The 23,301-nt window shown below is 33.6% G+C and overlaps 3 protein-coding genes across 4 annotated transcripts in view; all 3 read left to right on the top strand.

Annotated features, from left to right (window-relative positions):
- Positions 1–23,301, top strand: part of LOC144854866 (signal peptide peptidase-like) — an 83,741-nt gene that overhangs the window by 36,876 nt on the left and 23,564 nt on the right. The gene's annotated exons all lie outside the window — the stretch shown is intronic.
- LOC144853574 (ADP-ribosylation factor-related protein 1-like) lies at positions 12,145–16,267 on the top strand. 2 transcript variants are annotated; one of them, XM_078711283.1, is made up of 8 exons: positions 12,145–12,196; positions 12,731–12,837; positions 13,339–13,426; positions 13,564–13,646; positions 14,140–14,221; positions 14,376–14,446; positions 14,727–14,827; positions 15,441–16,267. In XM_078711283.1, the coding sequence occupies exons 2-8, from the start codon at positions 12,745–12,747 to the stop codon at positions 15,529–15,531; spliced, it is 609 nt and encodes a 202-aa protein (XP_078567409.1). In that variant the 5' UTR covers positions 12,145–12,196; positions 12,731–12,744; the 3' UTR covers positions 15,532–16,267. The 2 variants fall into 2 exon arrangements, with proteins under 2 accessions (XP_078567409.1, XP_078567408.1); XM_078711282.1 differs by having other exon boundaries at positions 12,153–12,240.
- LOC144853937 (uncharacterized) lies at positions 16,422–23,014 on the top strand. The gene is made up of 6 exons (XM_078711806.1): positions 16,422–16,545; positions 16,872–17,058; positions 17,540–17,730; positions 18,294–18,503; positions 19,073–19,354; positions 19,792–23,014. The coding sequence occupies exons 1-6, from the start codon at positions 16,530–16,532 to the stop codon at positions 21,570–21,572; spliced, it is 2,667 nt and encodes an 888-aa protein (XP_078567932.1). The 5' UTR covers positions 16,422–16,529; the 3' UTR covers positions 21,573–23,014.

Genomic DNA, 23,301 nt, shown 5'->3' with positions numbered 1-23,301 from the left:
GAAACAGTTTCAAGTATTAGATGATGGCGGAGAGAATGATTGCAAATCCATTAGTCAAGTCGTTGTCATGGCGATTTTGCATTTTCTTGCTTTCTTATTTTGAAAAGGCAAGTACGTTTGAGAGCGATGCTTTATTCTAATTATCATTTATCATCATTATTATCCTTTTTCGAGAAAGAAGACAGTTGACGCCATATTAGATTACCTTGTTGCTTTTCCGAGAGCTGCGAGGAAAATTAATGAAAGAAAAACGTTGTTCGTTGATAATAGCCTAATGCATTGAGTATGAATACAGTGGAAAAAGATTTTAGAAAAAATGAGAAAATATTCTTACGTTTATCAGATTCATTAATCATCGTCATCATAGTCATAATCAACATCATCATCATCATGGTTATCATCATCATTATCATCATCATCATCATCATCATCAATATTATCACCATCAATATCATCATTATCGGACCATCATCATTATCATCATTATCATCATCATCATCATAATCATCATCATCATCCTCATCATCCTCATCATCATCATCACCATCATCATCATCATCATTATCGTCATCATCATCATCATCATCATCATCATTATCATCATCATCATTATCATTATCATCATTATCATCATCATTCTCATCATCATCATTCTCATTCTCATCATTATCATCATCATCATCATTATCATCATCATAATTGAGTCACCGTCATCTCAATCATCTCTATGAGTATGATGATCGGCCACATGATTATCGTCTTCAGTATCATCATAATTATGATCATCTTGATTTGATTCTCATCATCATCATCATCATCATCATCATCATCATCATCATCATCATATTCCTCAAGAGCAGGTTTTTCTATAGTTCTTTCTTTCCTAACCACCATTAATGATTCACATAATATATCTTTGTCATTATTACCACAATGCAATACTAATAACCGTAACAATAATTATTGAGCAAAATTCAGAGTATCGCTCAGAAAAATTACAGGGGGCGCTATGACCTATTATAGGCCTACACTCAATATTATACCTTACAATTGAAAATTATGAATGATTATTAGTATATTAATGTATGTACCAGTATTACTGTGAATATAACTACAACTTATTTTTGTATTTCACACTTTTGAAATTGCAAAAATAGATTCGACTCAATCCGTGCCTATGTTTTTAACTTGTCTGGAATGCAGCCGATATTTTAGTTAAAGTACTTTTCTTATTTATTAGTGTCTTTATTGAAAGTAAATGAATCTATAAATAGTAAGTTATTTAACAATACATCATTTCAATGCCAAATTTATTACCTGTATGCATAATCCACGTTTTAATAACATAATTTACCGACGAGACAGAAATATCGCCCACTATACAATATCAGTCAATGCCATTTCTGTTGTTCAATGTTTTGCAATTGTAAATTTGACTTTGACTAAGTCATTAAATTTCGAAAGAATGATACAAATAGGTGAAAAGAACAAGAACTGAGTGTTTAACGTTACTCAGCTTCATAATTCTCTACACGTTTTCAATATTTAGCCAAATCTCAGTAGACGGGTGTAAGATCGTAAATCGTATGAAAAAGCAAACACGTTCACTTGTTTGCCGTTAAAAATCCGAATGTCATTTATCATCAATGTTATACGCACGCACGACAAGATGACGGAAGCAAATGTAGAATCTTTAATCATGATTTAGCATGCGTTCTTTATGCATACAAATAAGGAGTAATTATACTACGACCTTTGACCTATGTAAATAAATACCGAGCAGATTTTTAAATTATGGAATAAGCAATCTTGTAATCGAATTGAAAAGCACGTTTACGTATACATAATCTAATTGGACATTCACATACTGTTCGTCTCAACTCGTACGCCGCATATGCAATTTGAAGTCTACACATAGCATTTTCTTTATTTAATTATTTTGTTGAGATTGTGGCTGGAATTAAATAATTCTAGGCCTACTATTATTCACATTTTAAAGCTGCTAAACAGTTAAGTTAGGCCTGAATTAATGCAGTCGTTCTTCTATGCCCTGTGTCTATTTTACAGGCCTATAGGCCTAGGCCTAATACTAATAGCACTTGGATGGTTCAGTTCAGTTTTTCCCACATTTTAGCGTTTATTTTCTTGCAACATGGAGTATAAATTGTAGGTTAATTAGTTTCAGTCACTAAATATGTATCATGTATTTCAATCCATGTCCAGTGATAATGCTAACAAATATTCCAGTCCACCCTTCCACGCCGGCCACTCATTCCTTCGTCTGTTGGTTGTCTGTTTGTCTGCTAAAGCCACGGCCGGTCAGGCGTGGGAGAATAACTTACCAATTTTCAATCCTTTTTATAAGAAATTCAACTTCGATTTTCTATAAATATATTTTCATAACGTTTTGTATTTTTCAATGACCGTTTGTACGTTCGAAGACATCTTCACAGAGTTGTTATCAATTGCTGTGATAGATACCGGCATTTACAACAATTTAATCATTTCTTGGGTTTATAATACACTTAATACTATTGTATTATATTAATTTAAAGAAATTTATACCGTGACGACTGACCACAAAGTTGCGTGTAGAAAGCTTGTTTGAGGTTGAAGAATCATTGTTCTGGGCCTTGGTGGACACCTGGTGAATTTAGTTTTAAAACAATATTTCTCTTCCCCTTTTGTATAAAAAGATTACAATTTATACAAACACACTATACATATTTATATAGTTTATTATACTTTCTAATGATGATTTATTATATTTAATAGTCTAACCACAATCATTTTTGTTTAGACACCAAATAGAATTTGCAGATAAATGCATAAAAAAGACAAAAACGCCCGAGGAATTAAACTGAAACTAATGAAATAGTATCTGTGAGATGGTACGATGTTTTAGCTTTATCTTACAATAACAATAACATAATTTTCTTTCGATTCCAATTCCCATAATGTCATAACTTTTATCCATAATAATGTCTGTCATATGATGCATGAATGATAAAAGGTATTATATATTATTATTGTCACAATTTTAACAGAAGAGAAACCAGCAATATGAAATAATACAGTAGGCGTGAAAAAAAAAAGTAAAATCGCCCCAAACAAGATTTGAAAGGAATCTTCTATATGCAGACAGACTTTGGATGGTTAGATGATATCAAATAGGCCTATGTCATTATGATAATTATTTCTTATTATTGATAGGTAATTAATAATGAAGATGACATTCAGCATTGACGCCTAACATGATACGCATGACGTCACTGGTAACTAAAACAATAATGATTTATTACAGTGTTAGGTTTTATTAAAATACAAAGTACTGTATTCTTTTCTAAGGGCCTGACTCACTTTGTAAATAAAACCATTAAATGAGTTATTTTGATGTGAAATGAAATGTTGAAATGGTCTTGTATCGGTACCGTCCCTTTAAGACTAAAGTGTAATATTATTAACATACAGTAGGTCTATACAAATGAAGTATTTTATAACCATAGGCCTATATTAACCATAGACTATTATTGCAAAAGCATGTAGGCATACAGCTGTGCTGTAGGTGTTTCTTCTTTATATTCATATTTCGTAGTCTTAATTAATAATAAATAAATAGGCCTACTACAGCTGAGGAGTTCGTGTTGTAACTGCTTCGTTCATAAGTGATTTTCGCACGTGTGGCGTTTACAGGCGCCGATTTAATTGTTGCACGTGGTTGGTTTGATCACTCAGAAATCAGTAAACAAAAGGTAATACTGCATTCATATTATTTAAGATTAATGTTAACAACAGGAACAGTCATATTCTAAAGCTCTGTTACACTATCAAACTAGTTTGACAAAAGTGTGATGTTTCCAAATATGGTAGTGATATTCCCAAACATGGTAGTGATATGACATCATCATGCCCATATATGGATACAACACATATTATATAAAAGACCACAATGTAAAACAGGTTTTTTACCTGATTTTAAAATCCTGGAGTATACTAAATAATGTTAAAATAAATAAAAACGGTATAGGCCTAAAGTAAATTAATTGATTGTATACCTCCCCGATTTATGCTGATACCTGTATCTCAATTTCTGCATCTATGTTAATTATGACGTCATTTAATCAGGACAATTTAGTATAACACGTGCAAAATGAAGACAATAACAAACGTTTTGATTCAGAATCGATGTTGATTACATCACGCCCCCAATTCCATATTCATTGCTCGTGCACCTGTGTAAATACATAGAAAATTGAATTCGATTAATTACCGTATCATCTAATAAATTTCATCCAACGTGTCGTGCGGTACTTCATTGATGCAACTGTTATTAGAAACACGCATCAACCATTATTCCTCCATGCATCCACATCAAAAGTGTGTTGTAAACAAATGTGTTGAAAATTGCAATTAAAATATCAACGTTCCTTTATCAAGTGGACCGATGCCACCGAATGAATACACCCCATCTCATTCTAAAACCTCCGCCGCCAATTAAAGATGCACTTTATATTTTTTCTGTAAAGACAAAAAATACACATATTGAAATATTACTTTTCAAGTTAAAAAAACACATGAAGAACTGAAATAGTAAGATAATTCGGTGCCAGCACATCAAATCCAAACGATATTTTGTTTATCTGTTTTTACTGGAAATTGATCATGCATGTTGTTCTTTGATGAGCATTGAATAATGTTATCATTTATATTTTTGTCGATTTTTTGAAGAACTAAGCCTAATTCGCACGAGTTTGCGAACTGTAGGCCTACCGGTAAATCGCAGACTCTGTTACCTCTCAACAACCAATATCTTTGTATTTGTTTTTTGATAAAATGTCATTTTGCATGCATTGGAAGTGTTTTTTTTATTGTTAAAATGTTCTTACTCGCACAAGCTGAACCTAAATCCGATACAACCAACAACGTAAAAGAAAGTGCTCGTGTTATCGGTAGGCTAACCGTAACTCTCGTATTCCTCCCTATTGCAACTCCGATGTTCCTATCCGATAACTCCGATAGGTTTCAGGGCTATATCGGATGTAACGTTTAGACCATACCAAACCTCCCCACCCCCATATCCATTTGAACGCACGACGGGTTAAACCACATTAGATTTATTTAACTCTCGTATTCCTCCCTATTGGTAACTACGAGGCTTCAGGGCCATATCGGATGTAACGTTTAGTTCAGATCCATTTGAACGCACGATGTAGGCCTAATTTAACTCCGACAGAGAAGAGTGTGTAAACGATTTTCCCCGCATGGATGGCACCATTTTTACCCACGTGCGTCAAGCCGTGTCCCTTCCTATGTTTTTAGTGCACCGTATACTAAGTCTTTTGTTGGTGTTTATTTTGTTTTTCGTTGATGAAAATAATACCATTTCCATCATTGAAAATGTACACCAATAGGATAGCTTTGAACAATACGAAGAACAATATGCAGTTGACTCGCTGGGGTTAGTTTCATGGCAAAATGTATGTGGTTTCAGTATTACAATTAAATCGATCAAGTCTTTAAACACCTTACAATGATATCGGATGAGCCGCAAAATAAATGACAACAACTTCATCAATATTTAATTAAGGTGAAGACACCGGAACACGTTTGGATATTAATAATTGATAACTTAACAGTTTCAAATGTCAACAATTGCGATTTATTTAAGATTCGATAGCCTATAATATTATGCTGTACCTGTACCGTCACAAAAAAGTAATTTCATTCGGGACAATGGGTAGTTTAAACGAGTAAACTCATCCACGTGCTGACAATATTGCGATTGAGGGTATCGGTATATAAAATTAAAAGTTCTATCTTAATTGTACTGTATTCCTAGCAACTGTCACCAGTGTTAATTACACTTGTAATGCAGATGGTTATAATGTTAGTGTTACAACATTCTCGTTGGCCACACTTGTATGTTCGGACTTTGTTTATAAGTTTAATATTAGATTCTCTCAAAGTAAACAAAAGATGGACAACAAGTGGCTACATATTGATATTAATATAAATATTACTTGACTTTTATTGGAGTAGTTTGAGTAGGCCTAGTAAAGCCACTCATCATATATTAATGACAGGCTCGATATGAGGAATGCATTATACGCACGACGATTAGGACTATACAATCTTAGACAACTATAATATACGATAATCAAACATTCATATCGAGCCAATAAAAACAAATAATAAAGACTATAAAGTGAACATTATGATTTAAAATAATTGCCTCGTTTTGTCTTTGAATAAAATCAAGATTGCCGAGCATATAGCCTACTTGTTTACACCCATCCCTTCCCCATCTTGCTGAAGCCCTCCTTTACTTCGAAGTTGAGGCTTGGAAGCTAAAGAGTTTGTGCGGATGAAAAAAAAGATAGGTAGGTGGTGTTTTGGATTATTCCCACACAGGATTATACAATACAGCGCTCAGCCACACCATGTGGATGACAATCTCTATACCACAGCTGCTTGGCTTTTGTTTACAGCATTTTACCTAATCCTTCAACACTTGTAACCATATTATATTTGCTTTAAACGTACTAATCCGAAATAAGTGCGACTGGGAAAACTATGAATTTGATCTTGTATTTAATATCAATTGATGATGTTTGATTTTCGCATTAGAAACAAGTAAATCGATGCCAATCAAAAGAGATTTGTGTCACAGACACCTGGTAAAGTACCAAGAGGTTTATTAAGGAATTATCAGGGACCATGTCGAAATTATTCTATTACTGCAGTAACTACATCTTCTCACTGATTTATTTTTTTTCAATGTAGAACTGTCACTGCAGTAAACAAATTGTATCTTTTAAATAGTGGTACTGACACAGGTTAAAGAAAACGAGATGAAGTTTGAAGATTTGACATGACAAATGTTCATATAATTTTGTATAAGAAGAAAAAGAAGTATTGAAAAACGAAATTCGTGTAGGCCTAGGCCCATGTGAATAGTTAGATATATAATAATTGGATTCGTTGCTCGTTCAGTCGCTCCCCCAAGTGTCTACCAGGATTAAAATGAATGATAGCATTTAGGCCTATACTAAAAATTTAATAGATTATGATAAACCGTAAAATCTTTCTGCTTAAAAAAAATCATAACCTTAAACTAGGCCTATACGAAGAAAAAAACCCATTTGGGTATGATTGGAAAAATAAAAAACAACTGAGAGAAACCTTGTCCGTAACCTACATCATTCATTTATTTGGTTGAAATCTATTTTAATAGAACTATCCAATTAATACTCAAACAATAGATAAAGATAACAAACAGTAATAATTATGGGAGTTAAACTGGAATAAAACTATAGCTTAAAACTACGAAGGACAAACGGGGAAATGGAAAATAACACGGGTGAAATCGTGTGCTTGTCTGTTCATATAATTCGTTAATTCATCTATTTGGTGAAAATCAATTTCAATAAAAACTATTATTAAATTACACAATAGATAACAAAACTATACAATATAAATAGGAATGATATAAGGAAGACATTACAAGAACTATGATGTTATGATCAGGGAGGTGATTTTTTTTCTACTCCCTGTTATGATAGTCGTCACACATACAAGTAAATTTGATCAAGTTTTTTTTTAAAATTTTTATTAATATTCTATAAGTAACTGGATATCTTGGGTATGTTTCCGCCGCACCTGTACGATTCCCAAGCCTGTTATCCGCTTTAACAATCGCAATATCCTGTCACTGAGAAGTATAGATTTCAATTGAGAAACAAGCAGGAGTCATAGATTAAATGAAAGTTAATTAACTTGAACCAATCAGTGGAATTAACATGCTTGACGTAACGTTGCACGACTACAAACAAGTGTTTGTGAAACAAAGGACATCATTTTGGTTTAGATCGACTGATGTTTATTATTATTAATTATTTGTATTAAATATTTATTGTTTTATTCTTATTCAGTATTATTATGCATTGCTAACATATGATAATCTTGTACGCCCATATAATATTAGGCCAGCTACATTAAACCATGGAGCGAACCAACCCCACTTTTCCTGAAGTGCCTTTCAAACAAGAGTGAAATTAAACATTCCTAGTTGTGGAAAACATACCCCCTCCTGGTTGTTGCGGGATTTTCAACATTTTCATTATCATCGTCGTCTCTTCAACATCGACGTCATTATCATCATCTTCATCATAATCGTCATCATCATCGTTATTAGGCCTACATCGACGTTATAATTATCATCATCATCATCATTTATCATCATCATAATCTTCATCATCATCAACATCATCATCATCGTCATCATTCTCATCAACATTGACGTCATTTTCATCAACATCATCATCATCAACATCATCACTATCACCATCACCATCGTCATTCTCATCAACCTCATCATCATCATCGTCATTCTCATCATCGTCATCATCGACATTCTTATCAGCCGTACTCTTTATCCTTTATCATCATCACCATCGCCATTGTCGTTGTCATTATCAGCACCACCATTATTATGTTTTCATATCTTACTTTGAAAACATAAATTGTGACTGTTTTGAATGATGTGATACCAAATAGTTTCAGTTTGCTGTGATATTCTGGCTGGTTTTGTTTTTTTGGTTTTTTTTGCGGTCACTTAAAAACAGAAACGCTTATTATGACATTTCAGTGCCAAAATAATAAAATATATTAATCAGGACAGTTTGACAAATGATTTTGTTTTAAGCATATCGTACAGTATTTGTAATATCATGGAGAAATATTATTAAACCTGTATAATAATAGTTATGAAAACTCCACAAGGTTATCATAATAATACACCATTTTGTGCTAGGCCTATTTAGAAGAAAAAAAACCTAGAAAAAGTAAATTCCATGTTATAGCAATTTCTAAAATTTAATTTTCTTTGTCGTCAGCTTAAATTTATTCATAGAAAAGTAGTGGCCATGATATTCTCCTTCAAATCAGTACTTGGGACAGAAAAGCATCGAATTTAACATCACGCCCTTCGCTCTTCATTAGACATTCAAATACGACGCATGCTTAATAATCACTTAAAACACGCGAAGACTAAGTGCGTTTCCATAGCGATCGATCGAGCTCTTCGAATCCACTGATTGGATTTTATTAGCGGTAAATGAGTTTCGACTCGCAATAACGGAAATGAATGATCATACAGATTGCTGCACGTGTTCAAGATATAGTTTGAAACGATCTTTTATGCCTAGGCTAAAATAGTTATCAAAGCAATTCGGCATTCATCCTTTGTCTGGGAACAATGCACTATAGTATCCAGCATTGTGCGCGTTAATCAAGAAATGGGTCATAATTGTAATATGTCGTTTATCCATATTCCCGCAATGTTTTTGTATTGTTGATGTTATTATTAATGAATTGGCCTTGCGCACGATCTCATATTATTTTGTCTTACCGAAGCATGATCAACTAAGATGCATTACTTTAATTTAAATTTTAGATGAATTAGAAGTCGTAGCATGGAAACATTAATGTAGAGTTTGAATAGGTGGATTTGAAGGTCTTGAGACCAATTTAATTAGCCTATATTATATTATTATTTTTCCATATACAGTAGGCCTACAATGTCTCGCTTAATATAAACACTGATTCATATAACATTAATGTTTATAGACGTTTTTGTGAAAGCATATGCTTAACATTAATGTTTATCGAGGTTTCTGTGAAATCATATAACCATCTTAACAATGTTATCATTATATGGAATTGTTATTCTTAAAAATCGATGCCCTTTAAAATTGTTTTCAAAATAGATTATCACAGTATTTGAAACTATTTATTATTATTAATCTGTTGATGTTTGGTTTTTGTTTTCATAAGTCTAGATTGTGTTATTACCTACGGCAATAAGAGAGATGTTGCGTTTCGCTTTGTCTCTGAGACTGCAGCTAAACCAAAACCTAACTTCAATTTTTCCTAATTCCAGTTTTCTTTGCTGCTGCTTGCATGATGCAAATTGCACTTGTACAGAAGACGTATTGTAGAGTTCTGTTAAATTCAAATCAATAAAACTGTATTATCCCAACTGGGTAGGCTTAATCCATTTGATTGTGGTGATACAAAAAAAGTATTCATAAAATACGTTAACAAAAAAGCACACAACAATACAAGCACAATCATCATCATAAAAATCTAAAATATGTTACAATAAACTAGACACAAATAGCACACCAATAAAAATTCATAAAGAAGCCTAAAAATTCTATCAAAAAATACAGAAGTTTCATATTGCACAGCAATATCTTCTTGCGTACCATTGTATAGGTAATGTTTCACAATGGTACGATTATTTTGAAATCACAGGCAACGTAATTCGATTTACACACAATGTTTTTGATGAATAAAACCTTTGGTAGTCAGAAAAATGAGAGTATAGAAAAGTGAGCTTTTTTGTGTAGCAATATCTTAACAGTGTATAATGTAATGCGTTCATTAATTTCAATTCGATCTCATTATGTGTCTATTACAAACGTGAGGGAAGAGTAAATGTTTTCTATGGAAACAAAAACTTGTTGAACATCTCTTTCATGATAAACAACCTTATTTTCTTGTGGGTTCCTTACAAGAGAATGTCTCTAAATTGATTTTATTTCACAGCTTCCTTCTCGTCTACTCTATCAAACTTTATGTGACAAAAACATGTGATGTGCCCATATATAAGACATCATATCACTACCATTAAGCATTATCACTATACCATTGGGCATCACATCACACTTTTTTTTGTCAAACTAGATTGATAGTGTAGACAGAGCTTTAACGGTTGCGAATCAATGGGCACAGATTTTGCTACAAAAGATCACATACTAAGACAGTAGGCCTAAATAGAGACAAAGGTCGGATACATTACATGCTTTACTATACTACGAAGTACCAGTAGGTTTTGAAAAATGGTGAGAACACGAGTACGGTTGTATTATTAAAACCAGCAAAACACAGTATAAATTAAAATGTAATTATAGACGGTGTGCCTGAAATAATATTACACACTAAAATGATATAGTGGTGCTTACTTTACTTATTTAATTACATTATGATATGGTAATACGTGAATTAAGCTGGTACATGAACAATTCATGTTTGTTAAATTTATTGTTAAAAGAAAGTACGGGCATGTAAAACAAATAACTTTTAATATTAATTTATTGTAATTTACTTAGTTTAAACACAGGGTACTGCTAACGGAATAATAGTCTTCATAATTATGATTTTAATTATGTTAAAACAGCTCAATAAAAGTGGGGGCTAATCCTGTTGCAGCTCTCTGTATTGTTCAACGTAATAATCTAATAGTAGGAATATAAATACCGCCACCTAGCGGTGGTAGAGGAAGATTGTGAAAGTGCATGAAACTAGGATCGGAATAGGCGCGGCCTAATCGAAATATTAAATAAATATTTACAATTAATAATTAAACCTAATTCAACACCATAAGATGTACTTATTGATGTATACCACTTGAAATAAAAGTTGACTGTGTGCCGAGCAGAATTTAGGTCTATCTAATTGCAGAGAAAACCATTATTATGCCATATTATAACATCCTATTTAGGGGATGTAAAAGTAAATTTGTTATTAAAATATAATACAAACGGTTTCTAAGGCGCCGGATTTCCTTATAAATGGTACTAAAACGTAAGTACTTGGAAACTTTCTAGGCCAACAATGGACAAAATTGTTCTTCACCGATTATACTCCCAGTGACGAATTCAAGCAGCATATGCGCTAGCAAGAAATATATAAATCAATGCTTTATATTAATTTATATTTTTATTTTGTGACAGAGTGCCGCTGAATTGATTAATACTTTTTGCCATCTCACAGAATTTTCAATTGGTACCTATAATTAATATTAATAATGATATTATCATATGAATAGTAAACATAATTAAGTTGATACTAATAACAATAGAAACTTAATAATATCATTAAAATTGTTTAAAATGATTGTAAATTATAGTGAATAGTAATTAATACTGACAAATATTACGTGACCAACCAATTTATGATAAAAAATAATGCAAAAGAGGGCGATCGACCATGATCTATAATGGATTTTTCTTATAAACGCGATGAGAAATATGACGCGTTTAGCTACACGACGCGACGCGAATTGCTTCATTTGAACACGTTGAATTGAATGAATGATGTGGTGGTGTGGACGTGGAATAAAATAATATAGGTAGGTAGGCCTAGCCTAGGCCTAGCATTAGCGTTTGCTGCCTAGTATGTAGCCTAGTAACATACTTAGTGCCCTCCCTAGGCTAGGCCTAGTGCCAATTCCATCTAGCATAATAACATAGGCCTAGCTTATGTCATACATTTAGGACCCTTTCTTACTAGGCCTAGCCTAGGCCTACTAGCTAGCTAGCTAGGAGGAGGGCCTAGCTAGGCTAGCTACACCTACCTACGGACGGGTGACAGACGATTGGGTCTGCATGGACGATCGGGTCCATTAGAGATGATCGGGTTTTAAAAAATTGCATAGGCCTAGGCCCTAAATAGACTAACTCACAGACGAAAACTGAAAACAATCATTTTTATTTATACAGGTCCAGTAGGCTATTAGGCCTAGTATTATATTATTTATTGTCATTGATTCATATATAATGAACTACTATTAGTATTATTCGAGGCCTAGTATTATATTAATATTATTATTAATGAATAAAAATGTGTTTCATGTTATCGTTAATCAAGTTATTATTTTTTTAAGGATACGAAAACAAAATGTTTGCTCTTCTATCTGGCCTTTGGAAGTTCATGTTTAGGAAAGATGAATATTACATCTTGATTCTTGGTTTGGACAATGCAGGCAAAACAGTAAGTGAACATCAAGCCATATACCCAGCATTCCAAGTACCACCGAACATTTGTAATTACTATGCGAATTCGCGAATTATGGAAAGAATTTTATGTTATTTTTTAACCTATACAAAAATATAAACCCCTGATTAAACACGATAATTATGATCTACGCTACAAAATACCCTTGTTTTTGAAAATTTGTATCTATAATAGAGAATAATTAACTTTTTATTTTTGTGTGATGCTGTAGCTGTTGAGTCAAAAAATAATTCTGTGTGTGCATGTACATTATAATACAAACAATAACATTTGTTATCAAGGCTGAAATTATACAAAGTTGAAAACCCTGCTATCCTCTTATAGATATACATTATTTTATATTACAATAACATTTATTGATATATGATGTATTATATTTTTTAATAACATAATTTTTTAGATGTACCGATGATTGATAACCAATAAACTGTGAAGTTATTTTGTATTTGAATGTGTGCCTCTTTTTGTTTATAACAGACATACTTGGAACAATCACAAATGCAGTTTGATAAACATTACAAAGGTGGACAACTTGACAAAATTACAACAACAGTTGGATTAAACAGTAAGAAGTAAAATCATTTTTGTGATACGTGGTAAAATGTGCACACAGGTGGCTGAACACACTGTCACACAGGTGGCCAGGCTGAACCATGTATTGATCCCATGCTCTTACAATGTTTTTGACTTGTTTTATTGCAGTTGGTAAAATTGATAGGGGTCATGTCAGATTGAATTTCTGGGATCTGGGAGGTCAAGAGGAACTCCAGGCTCTATGGGATAAGGTAACATTTACAATTTACCTTATTTTACATATACATTACCTTATGCAGGGAGATGTAACTCCCTGCCTTATGCAAGTAGAATGATAGGGCCTAGAAAATTAAATTCTCTTCCCCAATTTCCCAAATTTTATTTGAACTGTTCACATCTTAATGTTAAGCTTTGTCTACACTATCGAACTAGTTCGACAAAAAAAGAGTGACGTACCCAAATATGGTAGTGATATGACATCATCATGTCCATATCATCACATCACATTTTGTTGTCACATGAAGTTTGAAAGTGTGGACAGAGCTTTAAGCTCACTCTACACTATGTGGCACTTTATGTGACAAAAAATACATACGATATATGGACATAATGATGTATGTCATATCACTACTATATTTGGGCACATCACACTTTTTTTGTCAAACTAGTTTGATAGTGTAGACAGAGCTTTAGACATTACAGTTTTTTGGCTCAAACTAACTCTAGTCTTACCTCATTGTATAGTACTATGCAGAGTCACATGGTGTGATCTACGTCATTGATTCATCGGATAGTAGCAGATTAGACGAATCAAGAGAGGCATTTGGTGAGTGGCTTGTGTTTGTGTGTGAGCTAGACGCATGTGCTAGACATGTAAGCGGACGCATGTGCTAGACACCTGTTCTATATTTGTGAGCTAGACGCTTTGTGCTAGACACAATGTTTACATTTTCACAATATTTGTAAATTATTATTTTCAGATGAGATGCTTACTCATGAGACATTGAATGGAGTTCCGCTACTGGTGCTTGCCAATAAACAAGATGTTGATGTAAGAATAAATAATTAATTGATTCAGCATTTACAAATTCTGAATGCGTTTAAAGCCTTGTCTACACTATCAAACTTTATGTGACAAAAACAAATGTGATGTGCCCATATATGGACATGATGATGTCATATCACTACCATATTTATGTATATCACTACCATATTTGGCACATCAAACTAGTTTGATAGTGTGGACAGAGCTTTAAAACTGTTGGGAGTGTCCTGTATTGGATCTATTGATGTGTACCTTTTATATATTATGTTTTTGTCCCACTTTTTAGGGTTGTTTATCCGTTGATACTATCAAGGAAACTTTTAATCAGAGTTCAACAAAGATTGGCAGACGGGATTGCCATGTACAAGCAATTTCAGCAAAAACTGGGTAAGTTGTACAGAACTATTATTTCTACTAGTTGTTTTACTACTATAATGTACTACCAAGTAAGAGTGAAATTACATTATAGATGTATCCTACTATGTACTTTATACGACCCCCGGGAGAGGTGCTTCATGGATGCGTCATTTACAAATTATTATTAACGTCAAAGAACCTAAATGGTACATCAACGAACAATGGTGTGTTAATGTCCGTCACTTTACCACCCATCATATTATAAACAACATGGTCAAAGTTCGTCAAAATGGGTGCGTCATGGTCACGTAAAGGCAAGTTATGGCATTCATATGTCCGATACGCACCTCTTTCGGTGGTCGTATGGTGGGTCATACAATTCACAAGTGCATTAGGAGTTTTGAGTAAGTACATTAGAACCCCTATTAAGGGGACACCTTCAGGACCAAAGTGATTTGTGAGTTTTAATTTACACTTAAAGCTCTGTCTGCGCTATCAAACTTTATGTGGCAAAAAAATGTGATGTGCCCATATATGGACACGATGATGTCATATCACTACCATATGTGGGCACATCACACTTTTTTTGTCAAACTGGTTTTACAGTGTAGACAGAGCTTAAGACTTATACTTCTTTTTCTAGGGATGGTATTCATGAATGCATTGATTGGATGAAGAACATGGTAGTTAGAAATACAATACGAAGACCCCCAACTGAGAAGGACATTACCTGATATTGATTCTCCTCTATGTTAATACGACACAAGAGTACCATTAGTGGAATATACTGTATAAATAAATATATTTTAGTCAATTTGTTTATTATATAAACTATGTAGCATTTTAAATCTGCTCCAAAATATTTCTATTATGAGTCGAGTCATCCCCCATTCTTCACCCCACATCCCCCATTCTTAACCCCACGCCCCCCATTCTTCACCCCAATTCCTACTAATATTTCTTATGTCTTAGTCTTAGAAATGACAACACCCTTATTCAGTATACAATCCCACTTAGTTTGGCAGAGCTGCCAAAGTATTGGCTAAGGAACGTCCTCATTAAAGGTCTTTTTCCCGCTCACTTTCTGAAGTTTGTCGAACTTCTGCATTCTGGAAAAAAAATCTCTTTTTTTTCAATTTTTGTTCTGTTAGTCTATTTAAAAATTGTTGACAAAAAAGGGATCAATATATTAATTGAAATACCTTTTTGAAAATGCATAGTGGGGTGGTGAATGCTTCTCCTAATTCTAACCTATAACTTGCCAACTTTTGACTGTAATAATATTATTAGAAAATATTAAAACACAAAATATGTGTACAGCATTCAAAATTGTTTAAACTACTTATAATTCACTATTACTTTTTATATGGTATGAAACCGGTCATAAATTATAATATGTGTATATTGATAAATACTTGTAAACCATTAGAAATATTTATGGAATAAAGTTATTGTAATTTGCTTACTGTACCTTTAAAATGTGAGTGTTTATGTCACTGTACATTTTTATTCTGATGCAAAGTTTTTTCTACCGCGCGCCCTCTATACTTTGATATAGTTTGTTTAGAAAAAATTCAAAATGTCACCGCGAAAAAAACAAGGCGATGTTCCTTCCTTTCTTGATGAGACAGTTCCACCATGTGAACACTGTGAAAAGTATTTCTTTTATCAAAATTCAACGTTCAATTTGTTTGATGCTACATTCCTTGGAATTTCTGTGGCCACATATTTAATGGATATCGTTACAGGTAGGTCTAAAGGCTAGGCCTAGCACTCGCAGTCAGCACAAACATCGCACTGCGGCCATGCATGATGTGTGCCCTGGCCCGGTGTACAAACCTAGACTTGGGCTAGCCTAGCTAGGACAATCATTACCTATTATATTACTGTGAGCATACACAACCGCTTTTAGCGAGCTGGCGGTTTAGAGGTCCTAATTAATAACTAGGCTATGCCAACCAAGTGAAAAAAAATAATTTACATTTTTATTCCATATTCATTTTGCATTTTTTTCTGCTGTGTGTGTGTGAAACAAAAACAAAATTGTTTATGAATCATTTTAATTTAAAAATAGATATGATCGTATGTGTGCAATACTTCAGCGCGCCCGAGTACTTCTGGGGATTTCTTACATTGTTTTTCACACTCGTTCCATCTGTCATTGTGCATGTGTTCAGCGCTCGCTGGTATCTGTTAGATGATGATGACATGACCACATCTGATTGGCTGCTACACATATTTCAACTCGGTACCCTCAAAAGGTGAGACAGTTTTGCAGTAATGACAATGTACTAGTTAGACTAAATATTAGTAAATGTATTTTTATATTTTGCGAGCTTTGCCTTTTGGTCTCCTTGCATTCAAATTTGTCATAAAATATTGTTATTTAATGATGGTGAATAAAAAACTAGTCTAGTAGTAATGTAAGGTTGTTTTGTTTTTATAATTTAGGCAAATTGTCAAGGATAACCATACATAAGCGAATTCATTATGATTCACTATTCTTCTTAAATCCCGTTCACAAGACAAACATATAAACAAGATTCTCTACATAAACAAAGTCTTATTACAAGTCTTTGGGAGTGGAGTTGTAATTTGTCATTAGAAAAAAATCCTGACATATGGCAGGACTTGAACCCAGGACCCTTAGATTGGTAGCCTTGTAGCATCACATCCACCAAGCCACAAGGTTTGTGGTATTTCTCCTTTCTCATTAATATTTGTTTTCTCTTTTCTGTTCAGATATGTATGTGTGTTCCAGACTGGTATGGACGCAAGGCATTCTCACGACTCTAGTGATTTTGAACTTCTGTATCATCAACAAAGCGATGTTTCAATGCTACGTTTATTTGAGTCGTTCATGGAGTCTGCTCCGCAACTTGTTCTTCAACTCTACATAATGGTTGCCACAAATGATGAGAACTACTTTACAGGTACATAGTAATAAGACATCAGAGTAGTAGTTACCCCGGTGTACTGGTCCATTCAGCCCCTGTCGTTGTTGACAGACGAACGGGTGCTGTTTGGTGGACCCTTAGGAGAGAAGAAAGTTACTGTAAATGTGCCGTCCACACCTGAACGCAATTCAGCCCAGTTAGGCTGCAAGTCATAGGTTATTACCCCTACCCCTAACATCTAACAAGTTAAAATGTTGACATGTTCAAATGTTAGATGCTGATGTTCTTAATGTCTAGTAGTAGTTATTTTTAGTGTTATAAATACATATTATATTTTTTACACACTGTTACATACAGTGTAATTCAGATTTCTCTGTGCAAAATTTCGGGACCTACCTTGTTTGATTCAATCTGTAATAAATATAAATCTGTAAATTAATATAAATATTGGTGAAAAAACAAAAACCTATATGCACAAACAAGGACATCTTATGGTTGAATATATAATTTTTAATTTAATTTTTTAATTGAAGAATAAAATCCCCTTTATAAATGCAATTTCAATCATTTTCTATAAATTATAAAATGTCATGTTGTAGGTGTATCAGCTGCTGTATCACTCATATCCCTATGCTGGGCAATTGCAGCTTACAGCAAAGCACAACGCAAGATGCGCATTGACAAGGCTCACATCTCATGGCCAGGTCTCGTCTTCCAGACGATATGGCGGATTGGAATGGTTTCATCACGTGTAATGTCACTAGTACTGTTTGCTTCCATATTTAAGGCCTACATCTTTCCTGTTGTTGGTAATTATTATTGTTTTACAATTTTTCTTGGAAAATTAATAAAAGTTATGGTACATGTAAAAAAGGCAAAGGTGGACAACAGTACTAAACTAGATATTCTAGACAGAGATTTGACATAGTATTGGTAAAAATATAAACATTTTGACACACATGGCATTTCATGTATACCTGAGCTAGTTCTAGTAACAGACAAAAATCTTTACTAACAGACATTGACTTGGTGACAGAAATGTTACATATGCTGGGGGAACAAATTTACACTGGATAAGACCCACCTCAAATTAGTACTAATAACAAATTGAATATTCAATGACTTATGTAGGCCTACATTGATGTACAACAGTTTGTGTATTGACTAATAACATGCATTCATTTATTAAGTATGCTATAGTCCCATCTTTTCTTAATGCTATATTGTTTTTGGAACAATGTGCTTCTGACTGTAATTTGTTTGTTTTTATAAATAGAATTTTTTTAGATTTTATTTTTTTACTCTTGAATTTCATATATTGAAGAATTATATTGTTCGCTTGTAGTATGTTCTAATAATAATTCTGTTGCCTTCTCAGCTGCCCATTGGTTAGTAATGTTCTTGTGGGTTTATCAACAAGACACTGACTTCTGCGCAACATGGCCTGAGGAGCGTCTCTTCAACGTCACCATCAGCATTATCTACATCTTCTGTTTCTTCAACTTGAAGGAGGGTAGCTCTAGATTCCGTATAGTTGCATTTTATTCCATCATATTTATAGAAGACATGATTCTTGTAATTCTTTGGAGTCTTTACAGCGAACCAAATAATCAGTATAATGTGGCTGGCTATACAATTGTTTTTGGTGGATTTTTTGTAGGTTAGTCGGAATGCTTTTTCTTGTTTATTATTGTACAAATGATTTATAAATTAATTTTTTAAAGCATTTCAACAACAAAAATAGTATGTCATTTTTGTTACGGTTTTTCCAAACCTGCTCTTTGTTTGTAATTTTTTCATCCACATTTAAAATATATTTTATGTCTATATATTTCCTTTATGGCTATACAGTTTATCTCGAGGTTCAAAGGGTCACAAATTCTTTTTTACCATTAGAAATTCATTCCGAATATTACACTTTCCGGAAAACCAGACATAGGCCAGCCTAAGGGTGTCCGTTATTTGGATAGTTGACTGTATTTAAACCTTCCTTGCTCAGCCGATACACTATTGAAGTTCATTACATCTTACACCTGTTTCATGCATAGAAACCTGAGCCCAGATTTACAAACTGATGGTTTACTTGTTTTCTTGCAGGAATTCTAAGCATGGTATTATACTACAGGTGTTTCCACCCAAGTGGACACATTTCACTCTCTACCACTATTCTCAAAGACATCGAAAAGCACTGCCCTCATGATCATGTATACTCTGAATCAACACCTGGATCTTGTGGCCTAGATGCTGAGATATCGTTCAGATCGAGGTCAGTCTCTCCGCACAAATCACCGAGAGACTTCAGCTTCAACAGTGGCAGTATTTACCAGTTAAACTACAGCGCTACATCAGAGAAATCGACCCACATGCAGCATTCATACGACTCTTGTAAGCTAGCCATTCAGAGAAGTGTTAGTGATAGTTGTCTGCTTGATCTCACCACCAGAATGGAAACCCAGAAGGAGCTGGAGATGTCAAATATAAATTGCCTCGTTCAGGAAGATATAACTTATGAACTTGGGCTCACTTTCACAGACTATCGATTGAATTGTACTGGTTTTGCAAGTATTCTAGCTGAGCATTATGATGCGGCTAAAGAGAACGTTTTAATGGATAGTAGTCTTCAGAATAAAAGTTTAGAAAACCACCAAGAATGTACTCATGCAAGAAGTAATCAAGATTTAGAGGATTCTCTTGATATGACACAAGGGTTATCCTTGAAGGACATGCCAAACATGTCTTTACAGTCACCAGGTTTGATGACCAGGTATGAAGCAGAGAAGATTTATCTGGATATTCTTGAACAAGGACGACCCTCTGTGCCATCTCAAAGAAAATTAGTTTTCAAATCGAGAGAAGATATGTCAAGAAAGATAGAAGAATCTAAGGAAATGATGAAGAAACCTGTTGTGGAGCCAACTACAGAAAGGATAAAAAAGAAACAGAAGCCTTACATTTTATGGAAGCTGGATAAACAAAGTAAAGATGTGGCAACTGATGAGAAAGAAATCAAGGTGACAGAAGGACAGCATGACAACATTCCTGATACAAAGAAAAACAGTTCAACTAAGCTAAATAACGACAATGAAGAGATCATGGTTAATCATGACGGAGAATGTAAAAATGAATGTGAAACGAATTCAGTAAATGTAGATTTGCCAACTTGTATTTTGAAAGAAGTTAACCCACCAAATTATCAATCCAAACGAGTGGAACCAATATTGGCACCAAATGTGGATTATCACAAGACATTCCAAACAAAGGAGAAAACAGATATTAGGCTTAGTCTTGGACATGGAAGACCTCAAGGATGTGAGACTAGTCCAGGGCTTAAAAGCAGTATAAGACCAATGCGAAAGCATAGTTTTAAATCATCAGTTTTAAGTGAGGCTACTCCAAGTCGTAAACACTGTTTCAAATCTTCAGTTACCAGTGAAAATATTCCAAGCCGTAAACAAAGCTTCAAATCGTCAGTTTTGAGTGAGGCTACTCCAAGCCGTAAACACAGTTTCAAATCTTCAGTCATAAGAAGTGCAAGACGTACAAACAGCTTTAAATCATCATCTATGAAGCCAAGCATTGATAACAAAGAAAATAGTCCCTGTAAATCGTCAAACAGCAAGAAAGATCCCAAAACCTTCCATACTGTTCTCCGTGAAGTAACGTCTGCCAATGCTCATGCATCAAAACCCACCAATGTCACTTCTACGTTTGATAGCAAACAAGCATATTCATCTCCATCTGTAAGAAGTTTACAACTCTCACTCTTCAGTCCTAATAATACAAAATCTCCAGGAACTGCGGAGAAAAAAGGCAGACGGTCGCTTGGGAAGATCCCACTTAATACTGTTGCTCACAAGATTAGTATGTTTACGAATTAGACGATTCTACATACAAACCAAATATTAATCATGAAATTAACTGATTGGAAACTTGCATAATATTTTTGTACTTTTATACACGTTTTATAATGTATATATTCAATGAAAAATAGTTAAGTCTAGAGGCACAGATCTAAGTATTCCGAACGAAAAAAATCAGGAGGGTGATGCATGGCAGTTTCCCGTTTGTACAATTATTTGTGATAGGCATAGAATGGGTTCAAGCCTATCTGTACCATACTGATTGCATCCTTAGGCAAGATGCTTTACTCTCATTGCCTCATCCTTCGGATGGGATGTAAAGCAGTTGGTCCCGTGTACATATAGTGCATGTTAAAGAACTTGATACACTATTCGCAAAGAGTAGGAGATCATCTCCGGTATGCTGATCTGGTAGGCGCTGCACTGCTGGCTGCCGTGGGTCCATGGAGGGCCTAATAATTTCCAGTTAAGCTTGAGGACCAGAATAAATACATTTAACATTTTATTTAGCTATTTTATGGGAAATCATACACACTGTTTATTGCAGTTAATAAAGACTGTAGTTACTGCAGTAGAATAAGTTTCACAAGTCCCTAATGAATAATATTAACCTGTGAGTGATGTATATTTATTTTTTATACAAACTTTTATAAATTGTAGTTTAAGTAATTTTATACTGTAATTATTAAATTGGGATAAATACTGTAATATGATATTTATATTTTTGAAATTTTTAGAAAATAATATAAATGTTTTTAAATAAATCACTGCGAATTATCATTGTCAATTTCATATGATGATGCTAACATAATAATAATTAAAAAATATCCAAAAACATGCTAATCCAGAAGTATCTTTTGTTTCATGATTATATATAGATAATGCAACTAATTAGATAGTTAATCATAAACCACAATATTAAAAGTATGTTATAGAATGATGAGTTTGATATACTATGACTTTATTTTTAAAATATATTAGATAAAATCTATTGTACAGTAATATTTAACGAATGAACAACTCTATTTGTACGGTTGTATATTTTTTATAATTAATAATTTTTTTTTAATAATCAAGACAAAATGCAAATTATTAATAGAAATTATGTTGTATGGATATTCTTATTAGCAAGGATAGCCCAACATAAAAAAGCATTATTACTGTAATAATTATTATAAATATGTGTTTCAGGTATCGATTAGATGAAATTTGTCTTTAAAAGAACCTTTGAAATTTCTGTTGTTTTGTTTGATGCTGCGCATCTTAAGCTTTTTTTTAAAATATGGTTAAGGGATTTGTTTGTAATTGCTTCTGTTAGCTCATTAAATAAATGGCTATAGCAGGCTATCAATCTGGCAAACAATGTCTTGTGGATAGAGTATGTCCTTTTCTGTCTGTCTACACTATCAAACTTTGTACTAAAAAATGTGATGTGCCCATATAGGGACATGATGATGTCATATCACTACCATATTTAAGCATATAACTACCCTATTTGGGTACATCACACTTTTTTTGTCAAACTATATTGATAGCGAAGACAGAGCTTTATTTTCGGTGGGGAGCGTCAGTGACAGGTACATCTTATAGAGATTGAATTCAAGTTTAGAAAATGGCAACAGACAAGTTTTCACCGGATAAGTGTAAAGGCAGGAACCAAGCCCTTTTTTTCTTTGTTTTTGAAACCAGAAATGGGGGATTTTTGTTGAACTTGATAGGGTAGGCACTCTTTTTCTTTTGGTGTAGC

Source organism: Antedon bifida, chromosome 10, assembly GCF_963402885.1.
Source record: "Antedon bifida chromosome 10, ecAntBifi1.1, whole genome shotgun sequence".
Classification (NCBI taxonomy): domain Eukaryota; kingdom Metazoa; phylum Echinodermata; class Crinoidea; order Comatulida; family Antedonidae; genus Antedon; species Antedon bifida.
The sequence above is the reverse complement of the archived record's forward strand: the minus strand, read 5'-3'. Positions and strand labels throughout refer to the sequence as shown.